This window comes from Pollachius pollachius (assembly GCF_949987615.1).
Source record: "Pollachius pollachius genome assembly, chromosome: 8".
NCBI classification, from domain to species: domain Eukaryota; kingdom Metazoa; phylum Chordata; class Actinopteri; order Gadiformes; family Gadidae; genus Pollachius; species Pollachius pollachius.
Window position 1 is genome coordinate 20,964,510 of NC_136941.1, and position 26,097 is coordinate 20,990,606.

General features: G+C 47.6%; 1 protein-coding gene across 1 annotated transcript in view; it reads right to left on the reverse strand.

Moving 5' to 3' along the window:
* znf385a (zinc finger protein 385A) overlaps positions 1–26,097 on the reverse strand; it is an 82,602-nt gene that overhangs the window by 12,158 nt on the left and 44,347 nt on the right. The window contains exons 3-4 of the mRNA XM_079740884.1: positions 23,904–24,014; positions 19,122–19,293 (exon numbers count right to left, since the gene is read on the reverse strand). Of these exons, the coding sequence (XP_079597010.1) occupies positions 19,122–19,293; positions 23,904–24,014 (283 nt within the window). The remainder of the gene's footprint in view (positions 1–19,121; positions 19,294–23,903; positions 24,015–26,097) is intronic.

Here is a 26,097-nt window from a genome sequence, read left to right on the forward strand (position 1 = left end):
CATCAAACAAGGAAAACTATTCAGGAGAAGATTAAACTACTAAAATCGGGTTAAGATCTGTCCAACGTATTATTTAAACCGGAATAAATAGTGGTGAATCGTCATCTTTGAGGAAGAAATGTGGTCAGATAAAATCTTGAATGATCGTGATAGAAGATCTCTTAAAACATTTGATGCAATCAAAATATAAAATATCAACAGTAAAACTCCCGTCTATTTTTAATAGTGAAAGGAAGAGCATTTCCACATGCAATGTGAAGAGAACATAAGGGATATCGACTATACAGCTGGGTAGTTTTAAGACAACCACTCCTCAGTGAGGCATATCAGGAAGAAATGCTTCAATTTGCTTTTTGTGCCAAATAAAGCTCATTAAATTGTGCTACGGAGAATATGTGCCGTAATCAAAGCTTAAGATGGTCGAGTGTGGGACCTTTTTTTTGCAGGGCAGTGTATTTCTAACATAACGAGAGGAGCACAGTATAGCCTTATGACAGCAATGTAGCAATGTAGCTTGCCCACACAGGTTTCCAGAATTTGTAGTGAATACTAAAATATATAATTCTATGCAGCATATGGACATAATGTAACAACTCTTAGTCCCTCTCTGATTATTATTACCTAAGCTGCTTTTAATATGTATATGAACTATAGAGAACAGTTAAGTAATGGGCAACTTTAGTGTAAGGAACTATCTGATTATAAAGACGACCTGTGCTTACTTCTTGAACGGCTGTATGAATCCGATTTTTTCTTTGACTTTTTGGTCTTCTTTTTCTTCTTCCTCTCCTCTTCTTCAGAGGATGATGTGCTGAAGTCTGAGGAGGAGGCGGGAGATGATGATGATGAAGACAGTATCTTTGCAGTCCTTTTAGTGCCTGTGAGAAGGGTGGCTGAGGAGTAGACAAGCAGTGAGATGTATAAGGGCGCACTCACACTAGGCAAAGTTGCCCTGTTCCGTACTCAAGCACGATTGGCCCCCCTCCCCACTCCCCCGCTAGCCTGTGCTCACACTGCTCCAGGCCTGGAACTTGCTCGTTCCCTACGTCACAGTGCGCGTTTGTGATTTGGAGCGTAGGCTACATGTAGGCTATGAAGCTGACTCAATGTAGGCTCACTCTGGGTACTCTCTTGAGTTTTTGAAAGCACACAACTGTATGACAGCTAATCACATTTTCTTCCCCACAATTCCCCGAACAAATTACCAAACAATTGGACATCTCAGGTGTTGAAACAATATAATGAAAATGTGTTCTTATTGCCATCTATCTAGCACATATTTATACGACGCAATACTCTAATACTGCATGAATAACGTTGACTTGCTAGCAGAGGTATGGACATTGTTTGCCTCCTCCAGGTTTTTAATGTTGCTCTCTAGGTGTTCAATCTTCTGTTTTTCCATCTTGGTTTGTTGTTTGAGTTTGTTCAACTCCATTGCCACTGTAGGTGACCCTATACATTTTGGGCAAACAAAGATTTCAAGTAAGCTCCCCAAAAGGATGGTAATATCCAGAAAATTACAACAAAGTAAATTCCTATTAATCAAAAATGAAAAGTACATAAACTGTGTTACAGGATGTTTTTCAGAACCTGTAACTTTGTTACATGCATAGGTTGTGAATTCAGTCTTTATGAATCACATTTAAATTGTTATAACTTGTTATAACTGATATCAGTTTAAGATTGTGTTCGTCTGAACAAACTCCGAGGCCAATTCACTAGGCCTACACACTACAGTTAGTTGAAATAAGTCTATTGTATTCCACTGAAACATTAACACATTAATTAATTTATTGTAAATATTACGTATCTTATTTTTAAAAATTGTATCCATTTGTTCTTATTGCACCCTGGGTCAGATACTAACGTTATTTCGATAACTCTACATGTCTGGCACATATTTTGCAATTGACAATAAAGCTGATTTTGACATCTATTCAGCTATTGAAGTTTATTTTTAACTTTCATGAATTAATTAAGTGTGACAACTCTATAATTATAATACTCCACATATACCACAAGTTCACTATTGTACAATAATGTTAAACCCTGCTGGCAAAAGTAAAAGGAAAACACTTACATAATATCCTTGAGGAATATTTGACGTTCTTTTTGACCTTCTTTTGGTCTAACAGGGACTGTCTCTTCTGGCTGGTCCTCCACTGACTGGTCCTCATTTGACTCAATTTGGTTTGGGGAATCTTCTTTCAGTTCGGTGGCATCCATGTCGTCCTCAAGTGCTCTCCTCTTAAAACTCATTTCCATTTCCATATGTTAGCTAGTTGGTAAAAGCAAAGAACACAAGGACCGCGCCATCTCAGCTAACTTTATAGAGTAAACTCCAAATTTCGGAGGCAGTTTTGCCTAACCTAGTTGTTTTAGAATCGACTTGAACAAAATTGGAGTTAAAGCTATCGTAGCCTGCCTAACGATTACAAAAGTCTGTAAGATATGAAAATGTTTACTAGTACTATTGCTAAAAACTACGTTCAGGTACATTAGTAAAAATGAATGTCAAATATAAATTGTGGCAACCCGACCCCAACCCCCCGGGCTGGACGGCCCAGGGGAGAGGTTGTAGAGGGCGTGTACCGCCCCTATCCAGCAGGTGGAGCCAGAGCACGCCCCCTCCACCCCGATAATCGGCGAAACAGGGAACACCTGCGGCAGAGAGCGAGGAGGGAGAGGTAACCCTTAAAAGAGATTGTCACCTGTCCCCCAAACAAAGTTGGAGCTGGGTGAAAGGGGACTAAACCCAGAGCTGCGGATGTACGAGGATCAGGAAGGTGAACCGAGACGGCCCGACAGGCTCCCAGCGGAACGCGCCCCGTCCAAGGACCAGCCGCCATGCACCAGAACGCCGGCCCGACCGACCCCCCCCCCCTTCCCCCCCGAGAGGATAGAACATTGGTCCCATTTTCCCCTGACTCACGGAGTAGGAGTTTCATTTTTCGTTTCCCCGTTGTCGGCCCGGTTCCATGGGAACCCCTTTATTTCCCCGAATAAATGCCCTCCAGGGCTGTAAACCACTCGTGACATGTGATTTTTCCCGTTAGACAGAGACACTCCTGGGCCCGGGTAGCCACGTATGGTGGAGGATGCAGGCAAATTGACCCCACTACGGACTACAGCGAACTACCAGCTACTCAGCAATGCAGAACCCGGAAGGGGCCACAGCCGCGGCCGCCGCCCAGCGTCAGCAACGGGACCAAGCCCTGGCCGCCGCCACACAGAGAGACACCGCCGAGTCCCTCGCTCTTCTCCGGGAGGCGGTACTACGGCTCACGCAGCAAGCGGTGCGCGAGTCCCCGGCGGCCGCGCCGACCAGCAGTCTCACCAAACTCGGACCGGACGACGACCTGGAGGCCTATTTAGTGGTGTTCGAGAGGACGGCCCGACGGGAGGGCTGGCCAGAGGACCAGTGGGCGCACATCCTGTCCCCCTTCCTAACCGGACCCGCACAGCAGGCTAGCCAGGACTTGACGCCAGAGCACGCCAGTCAATACCCGGCTCTGAAACAAGCCATACTGGCCTACTATGGCCATAGCCTCGCCGCCAGAGCCCAGCGCTTTCACGACTGGCGATTCGACCTCCGGGGCGCCATATGCACTCAGGTCTCCCAGCACGGACGGCTGATCCGAAGGTGGCTCACGGCCGGAAAAGGACCAAGCATCCTAGATCAGGTCCTGATAGACAATACCATCCGTCAGCTCCCACCCGATGCACGGAGAACCCTCGCCCACAACCATCCCGACACGGTGGACGACTTGGTGCGGCAGCTCGAAAACTGGCAGGTGGCACAACATCTGAGTGTCAGCCCCTGGAATACATCCCAGACGGCCCCACGAGGCCGCCAACCTCCTCCCTGAAACCCCGGGAGGACCGACGGTGCTATAACTGCGGACGAACCGGGCACCTAGCCCGACAGTGCACCGGGAGCCGGGATGTATCCATGCCGTCGGCCTTTGCCGACGAGGAACGGCCCGGACCGTGCCTCCTGGCTACCTGCTGGGCCCACCAGAAACCCGGAGCCCGACTATCCTGGTATGGGTAAGGAACAAGGACACGGAGGCCCTCCTAGATACCGGCAGTGTAGTGACACTCCTACGCCCAGACCTAGAGGGGGGACGGCGGGGCGAGCTAATCGAGGTCGTGTGCACATACGACACGTGTCACGTGGTCGTGCGGACCCCCCGAGGAGTGTATGTGACACGGGCCGGGATCGTGCCCAATCTGCCCGTCCCCCTGCTCATAGGCAGGGACTGGCCCATATTCACCCGCCTGTGGAACCCCGACCCCAGCGAGATCAAACCCGACGGCTTATGGGGCTCGACTGGCCCCCTCCACCCCAGCGGAATCATCAGACTGACGGCGACCGAGCAGACCGGCCCACAGGAAGGATCCGAGAGCTCCCGTCTCACCGAGTTTTCGGACTTCCTCTCAACCGGGGGGGGGAGAACAGACCGACCCGGACAGTTCGCCAGCGCCCAGCTACAGGACGACACCCTGAAGCACGCCTGGAGCCACGTCCTCGTCCATGAAGGGCGAGCGAGGGATTCGGTGAGTTGCCTACCACACCCTCACTTCAGCACAAAGGGGGGCCTGCTGTATCGGGTAGTGGAGAGGGGAGGGGAAGTGACAGAACAATTGCTAGTACCCCGGCCCTATGTTAGCAAGGTGATGTTCATGGCCCACTCCCACCTGCTAGGGGCCCACTTAGGCATGGATAAAACCAGGGAAAGGATTCTAGCTAGGTTCTACTGGCCTGGAGTGAAAGGAGACGTAGCCCGATATTGTCAGTCCTGCCCCGAATGCCAGCGCACCACCCCGAGACCCTCGGTACGAAACCCTCTGATCCCCATGCCGATCATTGAAGTCCCGTTTGACCGGATAGCTCTAGACATTGTCGGCCCCCTCCCAAAGACCAGCCGGGGACACAAGTACATACTGGTCATCGTGGATTACGCCACCAGGTACCCCGAAGCCCCTCCCCTCTGCGCCGCCACCATGAAGGCGGTAGCCAAGGAGGTAATGCTACTGTTCAGTATAGTGGGGATAGCAAGCGAAGTGCTAACGGACCAGGGGTCCTGCTTCATGTCCCGAGTCATGAAACAACTGCTCAGTCTCCTCCAGGTGACCCAGCTCCGGACCTCGGTGTACCACCCCAAGACCGACGGGCTTGTGGAACGCTTCAACAAAACACTAAAACAGATGTTGAAGAAGGTCATGGACGTGGATGGGAAGAACTGGGACCAGCTCCTGCCCCATGTCCTATTCGCAATCTGCGAAGTACCCCAAGCCTCGACGGGCTTCTCTCCTTTCGAGCTGTTGTACACGAGGAGACCCAGGGGGCTCCTCGACCTCGCCAAGGAGGCGTGGGAGAGTCGACCGTCCCCCCATCGCACCATGGTCGACCGTGTGGAGCAGATGAGGGGCCGCATGGCCCAGGTCTGGCCCATCGTACGGGACCACCTTAGGCAGGCGCAGCAGGTCCAGGCCCGGGTCTACAACCGGGGGGCCCAGCTACGCATGTTCCGGCCCGGAGACCTGGTCATGATCCTCATCCCCACGGCGGAGTGTAAATTCTTGGCCACGTGGCAGGGGCCCTACGAGGTCGTCGACCAGGTGGGGGAGGTTAATTACCGGGTGAGGCAGCCCGGGAGACGAAAACCCACCCAGCTGTACCACATCAACCTGCTGAAGCAGTGGAGGTCCGGACCACCCGTGCCGGCGCCGGCTCCCCTCGCTCTGGCCGCCCGGCGCGACATACCGGTGGTCCCCATGGGCGAAGATCTCAGTCCCGCCCAGAAACAGGATCTCGAAGAGGTCATCCTCCAGCACCAGGATGTCTTTTTGGAGGTCCCCAGGGGTCACCACCGTGGCCCACCACGACATCAAGACGACCCACGGCATCCCGGTGCGCGTCCCCCCTACCGGGTCCCAGAAGCCCGCCGGAACGCCATCCGGGAGGAAGTCGCCCGAATGCTCTGACTCCGGGTCATTGAGGAGTCCCGCAACACATGGTCTAGCCCTGTCGTCCTGGTCCCTAAACCCAACGGCACATTCCGCTTCTGCAACGCTTCTGACTTCCGGAAACTGAACGAGGTGTCAGACTTTGACGCCTACCCCATGCCCAGGGTAAATGAGTTGATCGAGCGGCTCGGGCCGGCCCACTACCTCACCACCCTGGACCTCAACAAGGGGTACTAGCAGGTGCCCCTCACCAGGGCCGCTAGGGAGATAACGGCGTTTGCGACCCCGGGAGGACTGTACCAATACACGGTCCTCCCTTTTGGCGTCCATGGCGCCCCGGCCACCTTCCAGAGAATGATGGACCAGATCCTTTGGCCATATCAGGCGTACGCAGTCGCCTACATTGACGACATCATTATTCACAGCACAAGCTGGGATATACACCTCCGACAGCTGCGGGCGGTCCTGGCGGAGCTGAGGAGGGCCGGGCTCACAGCCAACCCCACCAAGCGCCACCTGGGGATGGAGGGGGCGTCGTACCTGGGATACCAGGTGGGACGGGGGAATGTCCGACCCCAGGAGAACAAAGTCGCCGCTATCCGGGACTGGCCCCGGCCCACCACCAAGAAGCAGGTGAAGTCATTCCTGGGGCTGGTAGGATACTACCAGAGGTTTATCCACGGCTTCGCCACTCTGGCTAGCCCCCTGAACGATCTGACCCGGAAGGCCCTGCCGGACCGGGTAAGGTGGATGGAGGCAGCAGAGGGAGCCTTCGCAACCCTCAGAAGGGCCCTCTGCTCCGAACCCGTGCTAATAACCCCTGACTTCTCTCTACCCCTAACAGTACATACCGATGCATCCGAAGTGGGGCTGGGAGCGGTACTCTCCCAGGTTTGGGCGGGAGAAGAACACCCGGTGACGTACCTCAGCCGGAAGCTCCCACCCCACGAGAGAAACTACTCCACCGTGGAGAAGGAGGCCCTGGCCATCAAATGGGCCCTGGATAAGTTGAGGTATTACCTCCTGGGTCGGGAGTTCACGCTGGTGACCGACCACGCACCACTGAAGTGGATGGCCGGGGCGAAGGATACCAACGCATGGGTGACGAGGTGGTTCCTGGCACTCCAGGACTACAGGTTCCAGGTGGACCACAGACCGGGCAGGGAACATGCCAACGCCAACGCTCTGTCCCGCCGAGAGGCATGCCTATGGACAGTCAAAGATGACCCGAGGCGTAAACCAGCGGTGGAGGAGTGTGGCAACCCGACCCCAACCCCCTGGGCTGGAAGGCCCAGGGGAGAGGTTGTAGAGGGCGTGTACTGCCCCTGTCCAGCAGGTGGAGCCAGAGCACGCCCCCTCCACCCCAATAATCGGCGAAACAGGGAACACCTGCGGCGGAGAGCGAGGAGGGAGAGGTAACCCTTGAAAGAGATTGTCACCTGTCCCCCAAACAGAGTTGGAGCTGGGTGAAAGGGGACTAAACCCAGAGCTGCGGCTGTACGAAGATCAGGAAGGTGAACCGAGACGGCCCGACAGGCTCCCAGCGGAACGCGCCCCGTCCAAGGACCAGCCGCCATGCACCGGAACGCCGGCCCGACCAGCCCCCACCCCTTCCCCCCCGAGAGGATAGAACATTGGCCCCATTTTTCCCTGACTCACGGAGTAGGTGTTCCATTTTTCGTTTCCCCGTTGTCGGCCTGGTTCCACGGGAACCCCTTGATTTCCCCGAATAAATGCCCTCCAGGGCTGTAAACCACTCGTGACGAGTGATTTTTCCCGTTAGACAGAGACACTCCTGGGCCCGGGTTGCCACAAAATGTTATACCATTTTTTTGCTTACCTAGAATAGTTTATCGTCTGACTCTTCTGACAGTCTTTGGTGCGCATCCAACTCGTCTGTTTCATTTCCCAAATTCAGTTGATGGCCTCCACCTCCCTCTCATTGGCTACGCATTATTTAGAATTGTCACCTCTGATTGGCTGGTTTAAATTTTGGCGCTAGCTTGTTTGGAACTTTGGCCACTTCTTCGCTGTTTTCTTGGTTTGCGCTCACATTGAGCTCCCCCTACAGCTTCGGAGGAGATATTTTACAACACTTTCATAACTACTCGTTGATGACCCTGTTATGTTCTAATAATGTTATGTTCTAATAACATGGTCACACTGTGATACATGGGTTTGCTGTATGTTGCTAAATAGTTGTTACGGTTCCTTTAAGAGACTGTGGGATTATTGTGGGATGCGACGTGACGTGTAATGCGCGCGCATTGTAAAACAAGGAAGTGTTGATCGACACATGAGACTGAAGTAAAGAAATGCAGTGTACGTTCTGAAGCAACACGTGTGCGTGTCAGTCTTTCACACACAACATTTGGCGACAAGGATGGCTGGATTTAGCCTTCCCCCACCCGAAGTGTTTCTCGCGGTACCCGGGGAACCCGCAGTGCCATGGACACGGTGGCTGACAGGTTTTAATGCCTATGTTGATGCGCTCGGATTCTCCGACGACGAGCTTCCCGACAAGCGAAGGACCGCTATCCTCGTCCACTGCCTCGGTACCGAGGGCCAGCGTGTTCTTGGAGCGCTCGGCTCAGCAACAGCTTTCGAGGATACAGTCAAGCTGCTGACGGACCATTTCTCTGGGAAACAACGTGTCCTGATACGACGGTACAGACTCAGGAAGCGCCACCAACGACCCAGCGAGTCTATACAGACTTTTGTAGCTGACCTACGTGAGCTGGCACGAGCCTGTGAGTATGGAGCATTGCATGACCAAATGATCAGAGACCAGCTGATAGAAGGCACGTCATGTGACAAGACACGGGAATAACTGCTTATGGAACCTGATGATTTGTCACTGACTGATGCAATCAAAATAGCGTTGCAAGTGGAATGTGCTCTAGAATGCTCTACTCTGCTGACCAGCCCTGCTCACCACACAGCGTTAGCGCAACAGCTGCAGCGCACAGAAACGTCACAGTTTTTCCCGCCCACTGATAGCGGTGACAGCCTGCCTGTGCAACAAATGAATAGACAGCGCCCCACTGTGGGCTCCAGACGCAATAGTGGCAACTGTGGATCCAGTTCTCATGCTACAAGAGCATCACAGTGCCCTGCCCGTGGACAGGTTTGCAGAAACTGTTCTAGATTAAACCACTTTGCTAAAGTCTGTCGTTCAGCTCCAACCAATGAAGCACGGCAGCACAGGCTTCCTCAGTCCACTTCCGGATACACAGAAATTAGTAATATCCGTTCTACACGAGTATCATTCAAAACTTGCACGATGCGGCTGGGGGAGGTAAGCGTGCCACTCATCCTGGACACTGAGGCTGCAGCATCGCTCCTCAATTTGGCCACATACAGGAAATTCTTTTCCCGCATGCCACTGGGACCCCCATCCACAAGCTTGTGGGGATATGCAAATTCTGCCATCGAGCTGGTGGGCACAATTGACCTGCCTGTCCGCTATGGTACGATACACCTTCCCTCCTTCCCTTTTCATGTGGCACAGCGGGGAACCAACCTTCTTGGCCTCGATCTCTTCATTGCACTGGGCTTCTCTCTGATGGACAATAGTGGAAGAGCTATAATGCAGGTCTTCCCAACGATGCACCAGCAGTGGCCAGCGCTGTTCGACGGCCTGGGCCGCTTGACAGCATTCACTCATCGGCCCCTGGTTGACCCTGCCGTGACACCAGTTATGCAGCCCCTCAGGCGCCTGCCACTCACCTTCCGGGAGGGCGTCACTGCAGAGCTCACCTCCCTGCTAGAAGAGGGCATCATCGAGCCAATAAATGCAGCACCTTGGATCTCAAACCTGGTGGTCGCACAGAAAAAGTCAGGGGGCCTCCGGGTCTGTGTGGATCTGCGACAGGTCAACAAAGCTGTCATTCCAGACAAATATCCTTTACCTACAGCTGAGGAGCTCACCTCTCTTTTCCATGGATCAACGGTCTTCACAAAGTTGGATTCACGCCAGGGCTACCTGCAAGTTCCCCTTCACCCGGCCAGCCGGGACCTGACAGCATTTGTGACACACGCTGGGGTGTTCAGGTACACACGCATGCCGTTTGGTCTTAGCTCTGCCCCCAGCTGCTTCCAAAAGGTCATGTCTACAATTCTCGCTGGGGTCCCGGGGACAGCAGTTTACCTGGACGACATTGTGGTGCATGGGCCAGACCAAGCCACCCACGATGCCCGCTTACACAGAGTGTTTGTGGCCCTCACCAAACATCACCTGACACTGAATGGGGAGAAATGTCTCTTCTCAGTACCGACTGTGGACTTAATTGGATTCCGCCTCTCAGCTGATGGCATTGCACCTCTCTCCTCCAACGTTGACGCAATACAACGCATCCCTGAACCAACCTCCATCACACAGGTTGCATCGTTCCTAGGAATGACGGCTTATTATTTGCGTTTCCTGCCCAACTACTCACAAATGACAGCACCCCTCCGGCAGCTCCTGAAGAAGGAGGAGCCGTGGGCTTGGTCACCACAGTGCTCTGAGTCATTTTTCATGCTGAAAAAACAATTAACCTCACCTCCAGTCCTCGCCCATTTCAGCCTCTCGAGCCCAACCTTCATCACCTGCGACGCCTCCACTGCTGCAGTTGGAGCTGTCCTGTCACAGCTTCATGACGGCACGGAGAGGCCAATTGCCTTCGCATCTCGGGCCCTGACACCCACTGAGCAGCGGTACTCCGTGGGTGAACGTGAAGCATTGGCCTGTGTGTGGGCGTGCGAGAGGTGGCACGTGTATGTCTATGGCCGTCATTTCACCATCAGGACGGACCACCAGGCCCTCACAACGGTGCTCTCCACGTCAGGTTCGGGACACAAGCCTCTCCGACTCCATCGCTGGGCGGAACGCCTCCGCCAGTACCACTATGACCTCATCTTCATGCCGGGCAGGGAAAACGTGGTGGCAGATCTCCTTTCTCGCTCCATCGCAGCCCCAAACCCTTCTGTACCATCACACGATGAAGAACCAGCTCTCATCCAAGCGCTCTATGCACCATTGCAGCCAGTAGTCACACTGGAGGAACTGAACACTGAATCAGGACGAGACCCGATACTATCCAAGCTGTGCACCTACATCAGAAACGGCTGGCCGTCCCACATCCCGGAAGAGTTGAAACCGTTTGCTCGGGTGAAAGATGAGCTCTCCTGCTGGGCAGACACGTGTGTCTCGAGGGGGCTCTGCACCGTCGTCCCAAACACTTTGCGTGCACGTGTCCTGTCAATGGCACATGAGGGCCACCTGGGAATCGTGAAACTCAAGCAGCGGTGCCGTGAGTTGGTGTGGTGGCCAGCCATCGACCGCGATATTGAACATCTGGTCCAGGACTGCTCAGCGTGCCTCCTCAGTGGGAAAACCGGACCCCCTTCAACCCCTCCCCTGCAACCGCTCCCCTGGCCTTCACGTCCCTGGGAAAATGTACAGCTGGACATCTGTGGGGAAATCCATGGCCGTGGTGTTCCCCACCACCAGCGCTTCCTGGTGGTCGTTTACGACCTCCACTCTAAGTGGCCGGAGGTTGTGCCAGTGGGGACGGTGATGTCGCACGTCATGGTTCGGATACTGGATGGCCTCTTTGCCCGCTGGGGCGTGCCTCGGGCCATAACAACAGATAATGGCCCGCAGATGACGTCTGCGGAGTTCTCTGACTTTCTTGCCAGCAGGAGTGTCAAGCACATCCGAACCGCTTTTTACCACCCACAGGCCAACGGTGGAGTAGAGCATTTTAATGCAACACTGAAGAACGGGATTCGTGCACACCTGGCCCAAGGCTGTGCATTCGAGGAGGCACTCAACCAGACCTTGCTGCACTACAGAGCAAGCCATCACTCCACCACGCTTGTGTCACCAGCGTTTCTGATGCTCGGACGAGAATTGGGACTGCCATTACACAGGCTCCGAGCACCAAATAGTGATTTTCCCATGCCCTCCCTGGCCCGAATCCGAGAGACTGTTGCTGCACGGCAGCAGGAGACGAGGGAAAGTGTGGACAAGAAGTGCAGGGCGAGGCCACCATCCCTTCAGGTCTCAGACTGGGTCAGGGCTCGACGGCCGCAGCGACACAACAAGTTGGCCTCGTTCTGGTCCCAACCCAGACAGATCAGTCGCCTTCTTGGCCCCGCCACATTTCTGCTCGACGACGGATCACGGTGGCATGCTAGTAGGCTGAGGAAAGTCCCGGAACCCCTCTCTGAGCACTTGGCCACGGCACAAGCCCAGTCACCATTCCCCTACAACATGGCCACTGATCCGGGCCCACCCCCGCCCCCGGTTGCACCCCCCGCAGCTCCACGCCAGGAGGTTGTGGTGCCGGACCCGAGGCCGGTGCGGGCCAGGGCTCGGCCTGTTGCCTTGCAGGACTATGTCACGAATTACCATGTTTAGTCTAACGGTTGTCTTCACAGATTTTTGCCTAGTACATTTTGATATCTTGATTAGATGTTCAGTTTTCTTGACGAATGTTTGGGTTGGTTGTTAGTTGGGGTGGTATGCTGTTTGCTTTTTCGTGGGGGGAGGAAAATGTTATGTTCTAATAATGTTATGTTCTAATAACATGGTCACACTGTGATACATGGGTTTGCTGTATGTTGCTAAATAGTGGTTACGGTTCCTTTAAGAGACTGTGGGATTATTGTGGGATGCGACGTGACGTGTAATGCGCGCGCATTGTAAAACAAGGAAGTGTTGATCGACACATGAGACTGAAGTAAAGAAATGCAGTGTACGTTCTGAAGCAACACGTGTGCGTGTCAGTCTTTCACACACAACAGACCCTTCAGGCGCTTGCACACCGCCGCGCAGCAACTGCCCTTATAACCGCCTCGCTGCCGGAGGGTTCAGCACGGCGCTGTGAAGGGCAAGGTGTTTTCAAAAGCGGCTGCTGCTGCTTCTAAAAAATATTCGGTGTTCTGATAATAAGAAAAACAAAAGAAAAATAGTTTGATGGATGCAGAAATGGGGTATCCTAAGGAGAAGGATTAACTGTGCAAAATGCCATAGAAGAATGCATTTGGTCAAATTCAAGCGCAGCGATGGGTTAATGTGGTAACCCATCGCTGGGTTACCACATACTTGTTTTTTAATTTAAGTATTAATAAAGTCATAGAACATAGCTGATACTTTTAAATGGATCATTGGATTCGCTTCACTTTCATTTTTTCAATTTAGCTGCCTGAAATCTAATAATAATTGATCTTATTCACAATTTCGCCTTATTTTTTCACAGGGTCTGTAAGCATCACAAATGTTCCACTCTCAGTGCGTAAAGGATCAATATTCACCAGGTCTCACACCCCTTTGAAGAAATGGCTTGAGTTCATGCTCCGGTATAGTTTCATTTTTCAAAATGTTAAACAAATCAAATTCAAATGTTATTCTTCTATTGATTAAAATAAAATTGGAATTAAACTTAGGTACTAGCTAAACAAATTTTAAGCATAGTACTCTTTGCTTTTTTTTTCATGTCAGCCCAATTCAATAACAGGCAATTATGCAGGCCAGGCTTTTATTCTAACAACAGTACAATTTTGAGTTGCTCCAATTAGGTCCATTTAATTTTTTTTTTAGGTTTTTAGGTTTGCACAAGGTTTAATCAATCTAAGCAGCTTGCTATGGTCACTGGTGGGATAGCAGCAAGCACCAAAACGCTGACAAGAATGACAAAACCATTCGGAAAGGTAGATATGACCATACTCAACCTGTTTTATACAGTCTCGTCCCAACCCACTGTTAACAAATGGGTTCAACATTGATACAAACTTAGGTGGTACACATTCAATGAAAATACAGTACATTGATGGCTTGTGTGCGAAAATGCAAAACAAACTTAATTCATTATGCATACAGAATATTTAGTTCCATACTAAGGCATTGCTACAGGTTAACTTTAATATTTCTACATTTGAAGGTGTGTGTTGCTGCCCTCACTCGACTGCGTGGAGAGGAATGAAAATTGGTGGTCGTCATCGATTTGTCATCATTAATGAGAGCAAATTTGCCCACAAACGAAAGGTAGGCTGTCAATGTATGCAGCTGTACCATATCTTTACTTAAGTTCACATTTATAATTTTTACTAATTTGAGAATATATTAATGTCAAATAATATATTCTAATATTTGGAGAATAATTCAGATGTCCACTGTTTCCTTGTGTGCACACTTATTCCGGCTTTAATTAACATAAATAAAAACATAATAGATCAACAAGTGAACTCTGTTGTCAAATCAAGATTGTTATCAATTGAGGCTCTAATGAAGTGAAGAAAGTTGACGCTTGGCTTGCAACCGGCATTTAAAAGCGAGAACATATTTCTCCAATCCTGGCCTCCGTCCATTGTTTCCCTGTGCATTTTAGAATAAATTTTAATATTTTATTATATGCTTTTAAATCTTTAAATAGCCTAGCACCACACTACATTACAGACCTTTTACAAGTATGTCCTCTCCAGGTCTTTGAGGTCGTTTGACCAGTCTCAGTCTCAAAGACAACACTTGAGACCAGGGGAGACTGAGCTTTCATAGTTTTAGCATCTAAACTGTGGAACAAGCTGCCCCTCCATGTGAGGACAAGCCTCCAAACTGCCTGTTTTTTAATCACATCTTAAGACTAATTTTTGATTGACTCATTGGCTTTAACCCAGCATGAGAGGTTTTTATTTTTGTCTATTGTTTCTTTCTGTGTGTATCATTACCTGTGTTTCTAGTATATTCTTATTCCTCTATTCATTTATTTTATAAATATTGTGTCGCTCTGTTATTGTGACTATATTTTGCTTCTTGACTGTGCAGAACTTTTGGTCATGTAACATACTGTGTGTTAAATAAGAAGTATGTGGTTTTTCCACAGTGCTGATTACACTTTGGTCCGAAATGTTGTTTATTTATTTTTTAAATAGCATGAAAATACTGTATACCGTAGTGTAAGTGGAATGGATACCAATGTGTTAAAAATGAAATTGCCCAACCCTTATTAAAGTATATTTCTTTGTTCCTTTTTTTGTTTACTTTGCAGTACCATCGTGGCCGATGTGGCAACACTTGGAGAAGGGAACGCCAGTGGGTCTTCGGCATGCTGGAGATAGATGGGACCTCTAATAGACCCATTCTGAGGCTCGTCAGGGACCGCACACGGAAAACCCTTATCCACCAAATCAAAAAACACATCAGACCAAGAACATCCATCCATCCTGACTGCCCTTTGTGAGGCGTGCTTACAAAGGGCAGCTTTCTAGCTATGGTTTTGAACAGTATTCTGTCTGCCATAAAAGGAACTTTGTCGACCCAGTCAGTGGTGCTCATACCCAACATATTGAGCGTGCATGGCAGAAATACAAACTAGAAATATGGCGTCATAGAGGTAATCGGACTCCTGAGTCCCTGAAGATTCACCTCGATATGATTGAGTGGCACAACTGGTTAGGTGTCCGCCATTATGATGGTATCTTGGGCAGACTTTTTCATGATGTGAAAAAACAGCTGAGGTCAAAGTGTAAGGGTTGTTAGGTTGAAGTAGCTCAGAGAAAGTTTCTTTTGATTTGAGCAGCACCTTTTGACTGAAGCGGTAGTGTTTTCTACGACAGCAGAGCATTGATTTAATATTCGGATTCGGTAAACACATGATGATCATTTTGGCCACCACTGTATACAGTTTTTGTTTTGTGTCTTAATGTAAATAAAAGAGACTCTTGACTTATATTGCTTTTGTTTAGGTATTTCCTCATATTATAACCACATGCTTCATGTTACATTTATGAAGTTGTGACTACTGCACACTGTTGTGTGTCTAATTAAGTGTAATAACATTTACTGAAAAGTCCAAATTGTTTCACTTTGAGGTAAAGGGAATAATTCATGACAGTATAATAAAGGTCTAATGACATTCAATGTGAAAATTAGCCAGTGTAGTAACTTTTTATAACATGTTATTGAAATGTCCAAATTGTTTCACTTTACTTGATGCCAACAGAATCATTCATGAGCCTGTTGTAAACGCATTAGATTGTGTAATAACGCTTAATGACATGTTATTGAAATGTCCAAATTGTTTCACTTTACTTGAGGCAAACAGTATAATATTCATGACAGTATAATAAAGGTCTCATGACAGTCAATGTTTAAACCTTCCGCATACTTTTTTATGACGTTTAATGTAATGTTACATAAATCGAAATAGTTTCTTTACATTTGATTATTAAGCCTACTATCACATGTTTATGACAGGTCATGTTATTGGTTAGTGTCAAGTCGACATAAACAAGACATTGACAAGATATTTTGTCTTCGCTAATGTCAGGTTGTCATAACAAAGACATTGACAAGTTATTTTGTCTCAGCTTATGTCAGGTTGTCATAACAAAGACATCGACAAGTTATTTCGGCTCAGCGTATGTCAGGTTGTCATAACAAAGACATCGACAAGTTATTTTGTCTCAGCTTATGTCAGGTTGTCATAACAAAGACATCTCATACAATGTCAATGTTGCATTAAACGTGACATAATTGACCGAATGACGCTTTGTGACAACAGTCATAACTATTCATAATGTTCATGACAGGCGTCATGTCATGGTTATGACAGTGTAATGACAGTCTTATGACTTAAAGACTGTCTGATGTCTTATGCATACACCTTCAAATAAAGTGTTACCTAAATGGGTATACATACATTTATATGTAAGTTCCACATGCAATAGAATGTGTGTTTGTGTGTGCGTTGGTATCTCGACCTGCAATGGAATGCGTGTGTGTGTGTGTGTGTGTGTGTGTGTGTGTGTGTGTGTGTGTGTGTGTGTGTTGGTCTGTCCATATGCAGTGGAATGTGTGTGTGTGTGTGTGTGTGTGTGTGTTGTATGTGTGTGTGTGTGTGTGTGTGTGGGCTGGGTCTGAGCGACCACACCCAGTGTGTTTGTGAACCAGGCTCTCGGTCTCCAGTCTCCATCCTCCAGACTCACAGCTGTCAGCTCACACAGCTCTGAGCCCTCACTGCTTAGCTGTTAGTCCACCGCATACACACACACACACACACACACACACACACACACACACACACACACACACACATATGCACACACACACACACACACACACACACACACACACACACACACACACACATGCACACACACACACACACACACACACACACACACACACACACACACACATACACACTCACTCAAATTAATTAGGATGAGCCTATGTTCTCGGCCACGAGAGAGAAGGGACTTGGATGGAAAAAGGCATTTTTTCCCATGCTGCTGACTCCCTGAGCTCTCGCTCTGCAGAGAGTTAAACTATGGCAGCCTGCTCTGGTTCCCTACACCAGGCAGGGATCTCTAATTGATGGCAAATAGAATGGAACAGGCCTTACAGTCTCTCCTGAACAAAGAGATGAAGAAACCTTTTCCAGTGTCCAGGCTGGACACACAAAGGAGACAGAATTTGGTATGCATATGGAAAAACTCATGGCAAATATGCTCAGGACCCAATTTTGACATATGTTGGTGCAATGTTTTTTAACATTTCTTCTATGGAGTGTTCGGCTTGTGTGTGCCCCCCCCACCTCCCTCTCTCCCCTCACCCTCCTCTATGGAGGTCAATAGCTGGTTAATAGTAAGCTTGACAATCCTAACATAATTGTCACCAAAACACGACTGCTGCTGCATCTCCCTTTGGTGCTCAGCATTTTAATCCAAGGGCATTGAGGGGACAATGAGGGAATGGAAACTTTTCCTATCGAGGGGAGCGAAGGGGAGGGAGGGAGGGAGGCAGTAAGAGAAACTACTTAGCCTCAGTTTTAGTTTAGAATGGGAAGATGATGGAGGGATAAAGAAAGAGAGAAGTGGATAAGTAATGAAAGCCTTATGGAGGTCAGGGAGAAACAGCCGAGACAGACAAACAAAGCGGCAAGATAAGAGCAGAGACAGTTCTTTAAATAGAGGGACAGGCACAGCCTGGACTATGCCCTGTGTCCTGAGAAGCTAATTTCCCTCCACAATGAGTGATTCCATTCAAGTGGGCTCAAATGTGGTAGCTTCACACAGTGCCTGTCAATGTTTGAGATGTTTGGTCAGTGCTGCAGCAGCACACTGTGTCAACCGACATCTCCCTTCACATTCATTCAGTTAGTGTAGCAGCTTTTCCATACATTCTATCTTGACATGGAGAGAAATTGATTCAAAATTCACAATAATAATAACAGTGAATAATAATGATAACTCAGTCACTCACCAACTCCGCCCTCATGTGTCCATCCCTCTCCTTCTATTTCATGTGTCCACCCCTCTCCATCTATTTCAACTCTCATCTCTCTCTCTCGCTCTCTCTCTTTCTTTCTCTTTCTCTCTCTCTCTCTCTCTCTCTCTCTCTCTCTCTCTCTCTCTCTCTCTCTCTCTCTCTCTCTCTCTCTCTCTCTCTCTCTCTCTCTCAGATTTAATGCAATTAACTGCAATGGGGTCTCGTTTGAAAGTTGCCATAAAACTGCCCAATCACACATTGTTCATTCAAGGACACCTGCCCATGGTCTTAGAGAGTGAACGCTGAACCTGCCTTGCCTTCTTCCGGTCAAACAAAGCGACACTACAGTTCTGAGGAAATGCTTAAGAATCAGTTATAGTCCAATGAGGCGCTGGTTCAAATGGACACTCATATAGAAAGAAATGTGGTGCCTGGATTTTGAATTGGCTGGCTCTTAGCTACATAGCTCTTAGCCAGAGTAAAATGTGATGTATTCTGGATGACCTTCATTCCTTTGGTTTCAAGCATATAAAAATAGCACTCTTCTGTAACATCAATATGTAAAGGGGGCTTATGACATTTACAGGTAGGAGTTCCCATTTGGGTATCGCGGGTAGCACTGGAGTCCTGCATTGTGTGTTGGTGGAAAGGACCACACACAGGGACGATGTGCCCATTAGAAAGCACAACATGGTTCCTGGCCAGCAGAGCCCGTGAGTATGTTTTTACACAGTCCTCATTCAGAATTCTGCGTCACTGCATTCTAGCTCTCGTCTACTCGCAACTAAAAGTTCACTGCCGATATGATTCCCACTTCACCGCTAAAAGATTCATGATCATCCTCCTGTCTTCTCTCTTTATTCGGGCTTCACTCCGTACCCCCACTCACCTGCTGGGATGGGTTCGCTGTCACAGGAGCCGCCCAAGGGCCCTCCGGGTGGGGGGGAGATAGGGGGGGCTGTCAGGGGCTTGTCCCCCTCCTGGGGCCGGCTCTTGGACGTCTCGATGCCTTTGACCCTCCTGGCGTGGCGGTTCCCTTTGTAGTGGGCTTCTGCCTGGCTCTGGGGGAGGGGGAGGGGGGGAGCAAAAATTAGAAGACCCTACTGTGTTTGTACAGTGTCTGAACTGGTACAGTATCTCTACAGTACCTTGTGTATCTTGTGCTTACTGTAACAAACGCACACAATTACTATTGCATTCAATGTGTAAATCTCCATTATCTCCAATGATGCACCATTGAACTACAGAAGGATGCTACATGGGTCTTGCACCAAAGGACTATAGGATGGTGCACCATGGGACAGCTCAATGATACAAAGAACATCAGGGTGAGGATAGAAAGGAGCACAGAGGCCTCAAAAATGTCTCAACTCTACGTTTAACTGGCAACTATTCTCACCAGAAACTTTTTTCTTGGGTGGCTTTATCCAATGGAAGCACTTATTGTGTTGTGCAATTGGTTGTATTGGTCTAGCCCAGCTGTTGACTTCATAACAGTCCAAATATCTTTTTGAACCAAGCTCTGCACAGACAGCGCCATTTCTTTCCGATTAGCGCATAGCTCCACGCATTCCGAGGGTCGGTGACCAGAGGGTCAACTGGCATGACACGCTGCCCAGCCACCGAGCCCCCCTTTAAGCCTGACTCTAAGTCATGCTTAGAGTCAGGCTTAAAAGCATGACTCTAAGATCATGAGTACTAAGCATTATCAATTGTAGACATACACACCAGTATACATTATCAATGTAGACATACACACCAGTATACATTATCAATGTAGACTTACACAACAGTATACATTATCAATAGTAGACATAGACACCAGTATACATCATCAATAGTAGACATACACATCAGTATACATTATCAATAGTAGACATAGACACCAGTATACATCATCAATAGTAGACATACACACCAGTATACATTATCAATAGCAGACACACACACCACTATAGATTATCAATGGTAGACATACACACCAATACATTATCAATGGTAGACATACACACCAGTATACATTATCAATAGTAGACATAGACACCAGTATACATCATCAATAGTAGACATACACACCAGTATACATTATCAATAGCAGACACACACACCACTATAGGTTATCAATGGTAGACATACACACCAATACATTATCAATGGTAGACATACACACCAATATATATTACCAATAGCAGACAACAGAGTGAGCGGCTCCAGCTGCTCCATAGACCCGGGTCCGGTTTCCCCAGGGACAAAACACCAACCCAACTGAGTACTTATAGTGTCAACCTTTCAGCAACCATCCTGCCGCTCGGCACATGGCATTATCTATTATCACAGGGCCCCACAGAGTGTGGATTCTTTTAAAAAAGGCCTAAAAACCCATCTTTTTAGAAAAGTGCTATTTTAAATGATTATTTTTTCTCTGTTATTTTTTCTTTTTAATCTAGTTAGTCTTTTATGTTGTATTTCTTTCTTTCTTTCTTTTCATGTGCATTGTAGCACTTTGAGGTCATTAAGTTGATGTAAAGTGCATTATAAATAAAATGTATTATTATTATTATTATTATTATTATTATTATCTGAGCTATGTCCAATGTAGCACACCAAGGAGGCTTTGGACTTTGGAGTCTGATGTTTTCAAAGCCTGAAGAGTGTACTTTTGTGTGTTTGTTGCATGGGTTGTGTTGTGAGTGTTGTGTGTTGCATATTTTGTTTGTTGTAAGTGTTGTGTTTGTCTTGTTTTGTGTGCTTGTGTGTGTTACGTGTGGGACGTAGGCTACGTGTGTTACGTGGTTGTACGTGTATGTTGCATGTTCTGTATGTGTTGTGTTTGTGCATGTGTTGTGTGTGTGTGTGTGTGGGGGGGCAGGAGGAAGAAGAGAAGGAGGAAGATGAGGGGAGTATTTGCTGCAGCACTCATGATGTCGGCCGTTGCGGTCGGACAGAGCAGGTGAGGTCACTGATGCAGTACATCACCAAGGTTACTGCACATATCATGCTCTTTAGTGCTCCTCTCCACAAGCCCTATGGACTCACTAACCCAGAATGCAGTGCATATAGGCTGCCAGAGATAATCCACGCCCTTGACCACATCTTATAATACATTGGTTTTTCTACACTGTTCATAATGTCATGCAGCGGAGGAAAAGCCAGAGAGTGAGCAAAGCACAAAGAGGGGATCAACAAGTCACAGAGCACGAGATAGTCTGAGATACGTCAACGTTAGGAAGGTTGACTTTAACAGGGAAGAACGAGCTAAGATAACAAAATATCAGGCAAGGGTGGCATTTGCAGACTCTGTAACTCACACAGTGTATTTGCTGCCGTCAGAGATGCCTTCTGCTTTGACGTTAAACTTGATATATTTAGACTTGCCAAAGTGGTTAGTCACGTGCAGGGCCTGGTGTAAGCCAGAGAGATGCTACCTGTAAGACAATATTCACAGCCTGCCCTGTAAGACAATATTCACAGCCTGCTCTGTAAGACAATATAGTCAGCCTGCCCTGTAAGACAATATAGTCAGCCTGCTCCGTAAGACAAAGTGGATATAGGACAGTGTAGCTTTCAAGCTGGCAGTGAAGGCGAAAGGGTGGCAAACATGTGTTGTCATACATGTCTGACAACATCCCAAAATCAGAATTTAGCTTGCAAATGTGTGTGTGTGTGTGTGTGTGTGTGTGTGGTTGTGTGTGTGAGAATTGAGTTCCATATATGCTACATAAGCCTGACAATGAGAAGGTTGTTTCCCAATATAACTCTGTAAGCCATAATGTACCATGGTGTGTGTGTGTGTGTGTGTGTGTGTGTATTTCTGTTCATGCGTGTGTGTGTGTGTGTGTGTGTATTTGTGTGTGTGTGTGTTTATGTGTGTGTGTGTTTATGTGTGTGTGTGTGTGTGTGTGTGTGTGTGTGTGTGTGTGTGTGTGTGTGTGTGTTTGTGTGTGTGTATGTGTGTGTGTATTTTTGTTCATGCGTGTGTGTGTTTGTGTGTGTGTGTTTCACTACAGAGAACCAAGCAGGCTTCCTGCTGTATGTCTGGATCAGATCAGGAGTGGCGGCAGAGCAAAGTGTCTGATATCCAATATTGTTTTTAGAGGAGACAGCTGGGGCGGCTTCTGACTGGTTGGACTACAAACTGTAGATGGATGGATGGTTTACATGCTGGTAGTCTACATCTGCAAAATACATGACAACCCTCCGTGCCCCTGTGCACTATATACCAGTTTCACACCCAGATGTGTGACATAAAGCTGTGTAGCATGTCCTTAAAGACTACAAAAAGGCGTAAACACAAAGTTGTTTGGAGCTTTCGCAAAGGGGACAGCAGATTACAGTGTTGTTTGGCGCCTGACCACATGAGGCCATGATGGTAGACCCAGTGGAGATGCAGAGGCTAGATCCGTCTAACTGCACCTTGACTCTGAAGCACCACAGAATACAGGTCCTGGTGGCCAAGTGATGCGCACCACACCGCACCAGCTCAACCATATCAGGTTGAAGCAAAGAAAAACAAAAACATACGATGGGATTCTTGATCTATTCCTATGATCGTCTTAGAATGAACTGAGATCGGCCCTGAATGTGTTCCACGAATAATGTGTTTGTGCAAAGAAATGACACCTTGTGGTTAAATAAGTTGTTTAGAAAATATATCATTGTAATAATATTGCAATTTAATAACATAATACTATGACAATATAATAAAAAATATATATAACAATATAATACAATTATAAAATATCAAAGTAAAATAACACAGTAATATAATCACATAATAATTATATTATAAACAATATAATACTATAACTTAATGACAATATAATAACATATTTTAATTATAGCTTTTCTGATCTTTGTTTTTCCTCACTTTTCCTTATTTTGTATCTTATCATTTCTGACTTACAGAGATGCACTCTTAACTCCTATCTATCTAATCTCTTATAATTATAATAACAACTATCTTCATCATCATTTTAACCATTATTATTATTAATATTACTATCATTATTGTAAATATTTTCATTATTATTATCATTCTTACAGTTATCGTTAGTATCAGTATCATCTGAGGGGGGAATCTTTATCCAAGCCCTTAATATCTGACAAGCTAAAGGCGTCGATAAATCATAAACGTTGCTCTGCTGAAATAAGTAAAATTCCCAAAGTGTCCCAGCTGCCACAACATACATAAAACAAATGTAGCAGACATGTGGTCTGTGTCAACAGTGTATGTTGGACTGTACACAACACCAGAGAGGCCCAAGTGTCAAAACAACATCCTGTGGGGTCTCAGGCATTTCATGGATGTGTGTCAGTGTGTGTGTGTTGGAAAAGACCTACTTTAACAGATGTAGGGAGGGAGTTATAGAAGTTATAGAGGGAGTTATAGAACAGTTTAACAAGGAGCCAGAGATCTGTTTCACCTCAGAGTAGAAGCTGATCATTTGATGTTATCTCAGAGTTGAAGAACATGATTTAATTTTACCTTAGAGTTGAAGCGGATCATTTGATGTTACCTCAGAGTTGAAGAAGAGGATTTTGTCTTTCCTCAGAGTTGAAGCAGATGATTTAGTTTTACCTCAGAGTTTAAGCAGATGATTTAGTTTTACCTCAGAGTTGAAGAAGAGGATTTTGTTTTACCTCAGAGTTGAAGTAGAGGATTTCGTTTTACCTCAGAGTTGAAGCGGATCTGGCAGACGTTGCAGGAGATGATCGGCCGCTTGGTCTTCACCAGCGGAACGCCAAAGGTGTGATTTAACACTGCTTTCTGCACAGGGTCCATCTGATAGAGAGACACGGGGAAAGAGAGAGAGAGAGATAGAGAGAGAGATAGAGAGAGAATGGTAAACATCTATTCAAAATACTGCCAAAAGTAGTCATGAAACGTCATGATTGAATAACAAAGAGGTATATATTGGAGGTAAGGTGGTATCTGAGTTACAGCCTGCAGAGTTTGATTTGATTATATAATTTTACAGAAAATCTGTGAGGATAGCACTCAAAGTGTTGAACACTTGAAGACCAGCAGCTCCATCGCACTGTGGAGATCAGTGTGGAGATCACTGTTCACCAGAAGGTCACAACCCAGTGAGGTGAACCCATAGTTACAGCCTCCTCCAAAATCACTAGTTCACAGCTCAACTCCAAACATTGAGTGGAGCAGTGTGTTTGTGTGTGGGTGTGGATGTTTCTTGAAGATAAATCAACTGTTGGTACAACAAGCGACAACATACTGTGTATAAAGCTATCAGCCTCATGAAATCCAACAATCATCTAACGAGGATGTCACCACAGCGGTCGCATTTGCGCTCCAATGTAGGAGGTGTGTCAGCTTCACCTGTTGATCAGAGAAGGAGAGCACCAAGCACACATTTCACCGCCTGGCTGTAGCAGCTAGGAAGACTGACAACAGCTAAGCCCTCACATGCCAGCCCTCTCCCCAACATAAAGGCAGGGGCAGCCTTCACCTCATCTCCGCTCGCAGCCTTCATGTGGTTGCATTTGAATGTACCCAGCCATCACCGCTAATTAGAATTAGCATTAACCTCAAGCACATAGCTGGGGTTGGGTTTCATTCCGAGTCGAAAGTCTGGTGCTTGGTCCTGTGTACATGACACACATGCACAAGTCTGGTGCTTGGTCTTCTGTACATGACACACATGCACACCACACACACACACATACACACACACACACACACACACACACACACACACACAAACACACATGCAGACAGACACACAAACAGACAGACAGGCACACTCTCATACTCACACACACAGAGACATACAGACACACTTACACACAGAAATACGTCGTGTTGGTTGTAAATGCGTTTCTGTGTCTCTGTGTGTTACATAGACTGTGCATCAATTAAAGTTATATTTCCATATTTCAAGAAAGGTTTTGCTCAGGTACATGGTGAGGAGGAGTAGCTCAGGAGGTAGAGTGGGTGACTGTTATTCAGAAGGTTGCTAGTTCAATTCCGGTTCCACCTAGCTCAGTGCCTGACTGCCTCTGCCGAGCTGTCTGTCGCACTGTGTGGTTGACCACCCCATCAGTGTGTGAATGACTAAAAGAGTCATCAAAATCCCCTAAATGTGTTTGTGGATGAATGTTTTAAGTCAAACTCAAAACTATGTGAAAAGCTTACACAAGGCTTGTTCCTCGGCAACGCCAGTGGAAAAAGCAAACAGAGAGCGATAGTGGAGTGGAAGGGAGAGTATGGAGGAGAAGGCGGGAGTCAGCCAGTACACTGGGTGACGCGAGAAACACTGCATCTGGATGGGAGCATGAGTGAAGATAAACAGAGCATCGGAGGGAGAGAGGAGGTGGGATGAAGGAGAGAGGGACCAGGGAATACAGCAGGAGGGATGGACCAAAGAGGAATGAGGGAGGATCTCCGCCTGGATGTTCACCAGCACAACATTGTGATCACTTTTGGCTCCCTTCTTTTCCCACCTCACCATGAATCCTCATTAGAAGATACGTCTCCACTTAGTGTGATGTGTTATTAATAGTCTCAGGAAGAACATCTTAATGAACGTCAATTAACAGCTTGGATTGAGAGTCATTAACCACTACTTGAAAACCAGATCTATTGCTTCACTTTAAAGAGTCTGAATAGAGTTTAACTTCCATGATGCGGTGAAACAGGCTGAGTCAATGGATTCAAAAACAGACGATTCAAAAAGGGTCCTTTACCCGATTCTTGTGCAAGGCCGTCGCTGTGGAACAAGAGGAGGACGGAGCAGCTCCAGGTAACCTGAGGAGCCACCGGGGGGGTTTGGAGCGTAGCTTGACGCCTAGCAGATGGAGGGCGAACCCCACTGGCCAACCTTTGAGCATTACTCAGTGGCCGGCCG